Below are 9,105 nucleotides of genomic sequence, written 5' to 3'. Positions count from 1 at the left end.
TTCAGTCCACTTGGCAGTCAGATTTTAGTCACAGAGATCATTTTGTCTCATCTCGTTTTAGTCAACTGAAATGTAATTATAGTTTGTTCTGGGCCTATTTAGTCAAATGCCACTGAAATATAGGTGTTTGACTAATATTTTAGTCATCATTTTTATTGGCTAAATGAACACTGTTGTGTTGCAATGTCAGCACAACAGTGTTCGGCTTCACAATGGTAAAATAAAAAGACATAGGTGTCTCTTTAGGAGGTTAATACTTCGACCATTAAAATCTCTGTTTCGAGCACAAAAAGAGACAAAAACAAAAAGCAAAGTAGACCCCTTGGTGTTCGCCTCCGTTTCCCCTGGTGGACCCGTGTCACCTCTCATTCTGTTCTTTAACCTCCCTGAACAATAGGGAGAAAGACAGCAGCTTTCCCTACTCAGCAAAAGGGTTCCCTCTTATCGACTCCGCCCAACAAAAGTTATGCTGATATTTCTTTTCCCGAACTGACATCTGAACCTGGTATTAAGAATAGAAAGAACAGAGAGAGAGCGAGAGACAGAGAGGGGAAAGCACTTTGTGCGATGGCGACCCGGCCCGGCCCGGGAACGTTCTCCCTGCAAGGAAAAGTGAATACCAGACACATTTTCAAMTCAATTTTCAATTTCACGGTACTCTGTCAAATCCTTGCTCCTCTCTGAATTACCTCATGCAAGATAAAGTATGTGAAGTTGGAATGATTAGGAATTCTTCCAGTTTGAAATAAGAGTTTGATAGTGAAATGAACATGAATTCAGATAGTATTCATTCTTCATTGATCTTTGGATGATTCTGAATTAGCAGTCTATCCAACCAACAAGACAAAATTGCTCATTGCAGTCCAAACCTTTGAAGTGTTCCTGAAAAGTGCATACAAGATAGTCCTACGGTCACACACAATATCCACTATAGTGCCTTTTGAAGAGTCATGAAACTATAGAAAAAAGAGATTAGACAAACCAATGGCCTACAATGACTTTGTGACAACAATCTTACGTGTTGATATTCAGTGCCATTTCTCAGAAGCACTTAGCCGACCAACTTTGATAGTTGTGGGAGGTTTGAATGGTATTGCAGGTGTCTGAGTAAAAAAAAAAATATATATATTTTTGGTTTTGATGAAAAAATACTCAGTCTGAACTGAAACAACTAAAACTAGGTAGAAAGGGGCAAACGATTTAAAGAGATTGAACGGGATCTTAAGTACTTACACATTTGTAACATATTGTACGAATCGGAATTCCTAACATATCATATGAATTGCAGGAAACAATTGTTATTCATATAGAGTTGCTCTTTACGTGGTCCTTCACATGTGAGATATGTCCGAAAAAATATAATTTACAGTACATTAATGATTTTACCAATTAGAAAGTTCTATGTGCACAAACACCTTTTAACTTGGTGCTACAACGTACTATCTGCAATCCAATCACACATAGCTGGGTTATCAATAAAATATGATATGCAAGGTAGGTCATGAAAGTGGGGAGACATCACAAAACAGTTCTGAGATCTGGAACTTGTTTACTCATCCAGAGCTAAGCTTTAGCAATGTTCTCCATATATTTGATGATGCGATTAGAAAGAAGGGAAGTGTTCTTTTATCTAATCATTAAATGTCTGTACTTTTTCTATTGAAATTGAAATGATTTTAAAGGACCCTCCCAGAGTAAATTGCCGCAACTAATTTCAACGTAATTTTCCTGTCCTAGAAAGAAAACGTACGTTTAGGTTCCACCTCCGAAGAACGACGAAGGCTACTTATACTTATTAATGAATTGGGTGTGGGAATTTCTATGTGGAGTAAACATCAACAAAATAGGGCACTGACAGCTGTTCAGTGTAGCTAGCTAGCATTGCTAACCTTATCTAGCTAGCTAACATTATGTGTTGTTGCCGGTGTTTTTTACTTACACTGTATTCAATAGATTAGCCAGCTGGCTCTATGGCATTTTCTGGAGCAGGATTTGTCATAAGCATTGATTTAGGGAAACCCCTTGCCTATCTTTTGACCTTTGTCATCTATTGTTATCTCCAAAGTTTGGTCAGGTTCCATAAATTGCGGCCGCAAATTCGTCATAGAAATAGTTACAATAAGATGAAGTGCCTGTAATATGGATGACTATTAAAAGATGGCTGATATGCGTTTTTCTACATTGTAATGGACATGTTGCAACCTTTGGTAGGCAGGATGCTGGCAGGCTTCTGCTGTGGTACAACAAAGCCCGTGCTCATGGTTCTCACATGGGAAGTGAAATGATAGGCTACAATGACTTCCCACTGGGCACAGACGTCAGTTCAATGTCTAGTTTTGATTTACATTTGGTTGAGTTGTCAACTATTCTGAATTCAACGTGAATTCAACACAGATGGTTTGGTCATTGGATTTTGGTTGAAGTTGACATTAAAAAATGCCCTTACATTGATTACTTTTTGCAAATCCAATGAGTTTTCCACGTTGATTCAACGTCATCATATTTTTTGTTGTTGGTTGAAATGACATGGAAACAACATTGATTCAACCCAATTTTGCCCAGTGGGTTTGCTCATGATCATGCACGCCACGAACGACATGTAACTTTAAGTTCCTTGAACTTTCTTTCGAGGGTGCCTTTTCATTATCTGGATAGACACTTGTGGTTTCTATCGTTACACCAATCAAAGCAGGGGAACGTGTAGTGAAGCAAAAGTACTACTACTGCTASTACCTACACTTTACTGACTTTATTGTCCCCATGGGGAAATTTTGTTGCAGTGTCATGTACACGTTTAAAGTGGCGTTTAAATACAAAACATCTTATTTAACTAGGCAAGTCAGTTAAGAAACAAATTCTTATTTACAATGGCAGCCTAGGAACAGTGGATTGACTGCCTTKTTCAGGGGCAGAACGACAGAGTTTTACCTTGTCAGCTCGGGGATTCGATCTAGCAACCTTTCAGTTACTGGCTCAACGCTCTAACCACTAGGCTACCTGCCACCCAAATTGACAGCACAACTTTCATAACAGTTACATACGAATAAAAAGAGACTAGCCTGCTGGCCTTACTGGGTCGATAGGAACATTAGCCCGAGCTATTTAGAAGGGCTATCACACATGTCACAAATTATTGTCTAGTTCTGTTTTTCCTGCWGAGGGGWGCCCTATACCTGCGCCCAGCAGKGAGTAGTTCAAAGTCCGGGTACAGGGGGTGGCTTGGGTCTAAAATTATTTAGTGAGCCTTGCRGAGGGYCYTGACCTTAAAGATCTCATTCAGGCCTGTCTGTTTGACTCCAAGTACCTTGCATGCTGTGGTTATAATCCTTCTCAGCATATATCTCTGGCTGACRGTGGCATTGCCAAACCAACAAACAATCCAAAAAGTTTAAATACTCTCAATGAAAAACAGAGTCAGTACAGTCAACATTAAAAGTACAGTCTCTGTTGACTCTTTTTGTAGATCRGGTCTGTACATTTACTCCACTGAWGAGTATTGTCCAAGAGGACACCCAGATATTTGTATTCCTCTACAATCTCTATGTTCTGACCTCTGATAGATGTTGCAGAGGTAGGTGTCTATGAAGTCTATGCACATCTCTTTGGTCTTGTTRGTATTGAGGACCAAGTGTGATTCMTCACACCAYTCTACMAAGTMATYTAGGACCRGGCCATGRTGTTCCTCRTCATCATGCAACAGGCTGATCAAGGCAGTGTCATCAGCGAACTTAACGAGGTGTCTGTCAGGATGGGAACTATTACAACTATTAGTGTACAAGATGGACAGGAGTGGGGACAAAACACATCCCTGAGGAGAGCCTGTGTTGGTGGTGCGTATGTCCGACACATGTGGACCTATTTTGACCCGCTGTGACCGCTGGCTCAGGAAGTCCAACAGCCACAAAACCAGCCCCTCATCTAAGGAGAAGTCCCGAATGAGTCTCTGTGCCAGAATGTAAGGCTGGATTGTGTTGAAAGCAGAAGAAAAGTTAACATCCAAAACCCTGACATGGGATTTGGCACCTTCTAGATGTCTATAGACCATGATGAGGAGAGTAAGAATGCCATCATCAACTCCTCTGCTGGGCTGATAGGCAAACTGAAACGGGTCGAGGAGCTTCTAGGTGGCGCTGAGAACATTACAATTCACAATTTTCTCAAGTCATTTCATTACTAAGGATGTCAAGGCGACAGGGCGGTAGTCATTCAGCACAGAGGGATTAGATGCTTTAGGAATGGGTATAATTATAGAGTTTTTCCACATTACTGGCACGTGTTGCTGGTCGAGTGAAGATTGGAAATGTCTGTAAAAACACCAGCCAATTGTTCAGCACAGTGCTTTACAATTGGCTGGTGTTTTTACAGACATTTTCTACTACTACTACTACAACATTCTGTAGGGTTGGGTCTCCTGGTCTAGATACCTGACTCACAGTCATCCCAGCCTTGGCCTAATCTCACACTGCTTGGTGGGTTACCTCACCGTCTGACTGCACATAACGTACATGCKAGACTCATAGAGTCATTCAGTTTCTACCGATTGACCCGGTTCAGTTTATTTCTCCACAAATAGGATTTATGAAATGKCAAAAGAACAAAACCTTGGTGTAGATTACAGATCTAGATCAAAGTTATATATKTTTGAGTTTGAGGAAAATAAATGTACCAAGTTCCATTGTGATGTCTCTCAGGAAGCTAAATGTGAGTGCTATTGAGTATCATAACACAATCTTTTGAACTGTGGCCTTTTAACAAGAAGTACTCAAGTTTTAGACATAATTACAATTTCCAGGTACTTCCCTCGTTTCAAGGTATCACRTTTCAAGGTAAGACCCAGATGCAGACAACGGTTTATTAATCCAACAGGGGCAGGCAAAAGAYGGGTCAAGAGCAGGCAGAGGTTCTGAGGTGAGTGCAGACAGAGCGGAAGSCAAGGTGSTGTAACCCCGGATAAAGCGTTCATAAAAGTTGGCAAACCCCAGGAAACGTTCCCGGGATCCATCTGGACACTCCCAGCAGAGATGATGTAACCCAGAAAGGAGATGGTGGAGCAATGGAACTCACACTTCTCTGCCTTAGTTGACTCTCCAGAAGGCGTTGAAGAACCTGCCGAACGTGGAGCACGTGTTCTTGGGGGGAGCGGGAGAAGACGAGGATGTCATCAATGTAGACAAAGAAGGGCCTAATCTCACACTGCTTGGTGGGTTACCTCACCGTCTGACTGCACATAACGTACAATGCGAGACTCATAGAGTCATTCAGTTTCTACCGATTGACCCGGTTCAGTTTATTTTCTCCACAAATAGGATTTATGAAATGTCAAAAGAACAAAACCTTGGTGGATTACAGATCTAGATCAAAGTTATATATTTTTGAGTTTGAGGAAAATAAATGTACCAAGTTCCATTGTGATGTCTCTCAGGAAGCTAAATGTGAGTGCTATTGAGTATCATAACACAATCTTTTGAACTGTGGCCTTTAACAAGAAGTACTCAAGTTTTAGACATAATTACAATTTCCAGGTACTTCCCTCGTTTCAAGGTATCACATTTCAAGGTAAGACCCAGATGCAGACAACGGTTTATTAATCCAACAGGGGCAGGCAAAAGACGGGTCAAGAGCAGGCAGAGGTTTCTGAGGTGGTGCAGACAGAGCGGAAGCCAAGGTGGTGTAACCCGGATAAAGCGTTCATAAAAGTTGGCAAACCCCAGGAAACGTTCCCGGGATCCATCTGGACACTCCCAGCAGAGATGATGTAACCCAGAAAGGAGATGGTTGGAGCAATGGAACTCACACTTCTCTGCCTTAGTTGACTCTCCAGAAGGCGTTGAAGAACCTGCCGAACGTGGAGCACGTGTTCTTGGGGGAGCGGGAAGACGAGGGATGTCATCAATGTAGACAAAGATGAACCGGTTCAACATGTTGCGAGGACATCATTTACCAGAGCCTGGAACACAGCAGGGGCGTTGTTGAGGCCAAAAGGCATGACCAGATATTCATAGTGACCGCTGGCCGTGTTGAAGGTGGTCTTCCACTTTTAACGGTTCTTAATAACCATTGAGTCCCCAGTAGTCAATGCACGGGTGCAGGGTCTTGTCCTTTTTCTCCATAAAGAAGAACCTTGCCCGCGTGGGAGAGGAAGAGGACGGATAAATACAGCAGCTAGGGAGTCCCCAATGTAGGTCTCCATAGCCTTGGTCTCCGGTCCTGACCGGGGCGGCGTGGTGTTAGGGAGAAGGTCAATCCAACAGTCATAGGTTGGTGCGGCGGAAGCAAAGTGGCCCGGGCCTTGCTGAACACCTCCCGGAGGTCCTGGTACTCCCGCGGGATGGCGGAGAGGTCGGGGCACCTTCCGAGCCCCCAGACGTCCCGGGGCAGGTTGCGCTGACTTCAGACAATGGGTGTGGCAGAACGGACTCCAGCCCATGATGGCACCCGTAGACCAGTTGATGAGGGGATTGTGTCGCTGGAGTCAGGAGAATCCAAAACCATGGAATCTGAGGAGACTTGATGAGCATAAAATGAATAGTCTCGCTGTGATTCCCTGACACCCGTAGGTTGATGGGAGTGGTATTATGAGTGACCCGGCCTATAGAGCCCCATCCAGCGCTCTAACATCCATGGGAATGGAGAGGGGCTGAGTTGGATGTTCAGCTCAGAAGCCAGGGTTGCGTCCAAAAAGCTCGCTTCGGCCCCAGAGTCAATGAGAACTCAAAGAGATTTAGACTGGTTTCCCCGCAGCAGAATGGCATGAAAAGGGGTGCGAGCAAGGGAAGCAGAAAAGTTCTCCATATGGCCCACTACAGTACTCGCTCCTACCGGTGAGCTGGTCTTTTAAAGGACAAGAGGACACAAAATGACCAAGAGTCCCGCAATACAGACAACTCTTCGTGTTGATCCTGTATTGCCGTTCCTCTAGCAACAGCCCAGCTCTGCCTAGTTGCATAGGCTCGGGAAGAGGTGACTCGCCGTCTTCGGCGACTCTCGGGGGAGGTCAGTAAGCCTCGGGTTCTATCGCAACGGACTGTCGGGACTTCAGGGATGACTCGGAGGCCAGGTGAAATCCCTGGACGTGTGAGTGAAATTGAATTTCCTCTCCCTCCGCCATTCCCGTAATCACCCATCGATGCGGATGGTCAACGCGATGAGGGGATCATAGGCAAGCTCGTCCTTGACCTCCTCCGAGACGCTGTGCAGAACATATCGAACAGCGCTTCCTGGTTCCATGCAATCTAAGCATGTAAATCCATGCTAGGTAAAGCTCCGCCTTATCTCAGTTCACTGGTCACGATAACAAACCCACCCGTAGCACGCGCTCCAGCAGGTATATCTCACTGATCATCCCCAAAGCCAACACCTCCTGTGACTGGAACGAATTGCAAAAATCGCTGAAGTTGGAGACTTTTATTTCCCTCACCAACTTTAAACATCTGCTATCTGAGCAGCTAACCGATCGCTGCAGCGTGAAATAGCCCACCCAATTTACCTACCTCATTCTCATACTGTTTTTATTATGTACTTTTTCTGCTCTTTGCACACCAGTATCTCTACTTGCACATGATCATCTGATGATTTATCACTCCAGTGTTAATCTGCTAAATTGTAATTATTCGCTCCTATGGCCTATTTATTGCCTACCTCCTCATGCCTTTTGCACACAATGAATATAGACTCTTTTTCCCCCTACTGTGTTATTGACTTGTTTATTGTTTTACTCCATGTGTAACTCTGTGTTGTTGTCTGTTCACACTGCTATGATTTGTCTTGGCCAGGTCGCAGTTGTAAATGAGAACTTGTTCTCAACTAGCCTACCTGGTTAAATAAAGGTTAAATAAAAATAAAAGAAACTGCGGGAGTCCTGCCGAAGCTGGATTAGCTTTTGGCAGCTTCTCTCCCGGAGAACGGGGCATCAAAAACCTTCTTCAGCTCTCCCACGAACCCCTCCAGATTAATGCATATGGCCGGCTGTTGTTCCATACAGAAGTAGCCCAGGTGAGAGTCCTCCCGGACATCAGCATGATGAGATAGGCTATCTTGGAGCGATCCGAGGGGAAGGAGGAGGGCTGAAGCTCGGAGACGGGGACACTGAGCTAGAAACACCCGACAGGTGTGTTCAAGGCTCTCCATTGAAGCATTCTGGGGGAGGTAAGCGGGGCTCCCGAGAAGGTGGAGTGGACCGAAGAGAAGGCGCTGCTAGCAGCTGAGTTACTGAGGGGCTGTGGGGTTACACCGTGGTAGGCTGCCTCCCAGACAACACGCGGAATTGCTCCAACAAAATGTCCAACGTCCAGTCATGTCGTTCAGCCAACTTTTAGACCCCCTCCATATGGCCACGAAGCAATTCCTCGTGCCTACCGATGGTGGCTCCTTGGAAGAGATGGCGTTGCCCGTGTCTGCTGGATCAGTCATGGATAGTTCGTACTATCACGTTTCAAGGTAAGACCCAGATACAGACAACGTCGAATTAAGAACAGTTTATTAATCCAACAGGGGCAGGCAAAATACAGGTCAAGAGCAAGCAGGGGTCAGTAATCCAGATAGGTGGGGCAAAGGTACAGGACGGCAGGCAGGCTCAGGGTCAGGGAGGCAAGAGTCAGTAATCCAGAAAGGTGGGGCAAAGGTACAGGACGGCAGGCAGGCTCAGGGCAGGCAGAAAAGGTCAAAACCAGGAAAACTAGAAAACAGGAACAATCAAGAGACAGGAACAGAGGGAAAAAACGCTGGTAGGCTTGACGAAACAAAACAAACTGGCAATAGACAAACAGAGAACACAGGTATAAATACACAGGGGATAATGGGGAAGATGGGCACCCTGGAGGGGGGTGGAGACAATCACAAAGACAGATGAAAACAGATCAGGGTGGACACCCTCACATCCATTGACATCTTCAACTGTTCTTTTAGCCCAGATTTATTTTCTGTGAAATAAATCTAGAGTGTAGTGGGACATAAACAATAATCTCTTGATACCCTATTTTTATAAAGAGCCCCCAGCGCTGTTAAAGCCTGGCGTGTGATAGCCACACCATGCAGGGCAGGGTTATCATCTGACAAAGTGTGTCCCATCCACATGGGTGGTGCTGAGGGAAGCCTGTATCTGAAACC

The 9,105-nt window shown here is 44.7% G+C and overlaps 1 protein-coding gene across 1 annotated transcript in view; it reads right to left on the bottom strand.

Moving 5' to 3' along the window:
- LOC111971104 (intersectin-1-like) overlaps positions 1 to 5,162 on the bottom strand; it is a 36,752-nt gene extending 31,590 nt beyond the window's left edge. Inside the window, 1 exon segment of the mRNA XM_070445880.1 lies at positions 5,085 to 5,162. Coding sequence (XP_070301981.1) covers positions 5,085 to 5,162 — 78 coding nt within the window.
- Between the last annotated feature and the right edge of the window lie 3,943 nt (positions 5,163 to 9,105).

Source organism: Salvelinus sp. IW2-2015, linkage group LG12, assembly GCF_002910315.2.
Source record: "Salvelinus sp. IW2-2015 linkage group LG12, ASM291031v2, whole genome shotgun sequence".
Taxonomy (NCBI): domain Eukaryota; kingdom Metazoa; phylum Chordata; class Actinopteri; order Salmoniformes; family Salmonidae; genus Salvelinus; species Salvelinus sp. IW2-2015.
The sequence above is the reverse complement of the archived record's forward strand: the minus strand, read 5'-3'. Positions and strand labels throughout refer to the sequence as shown.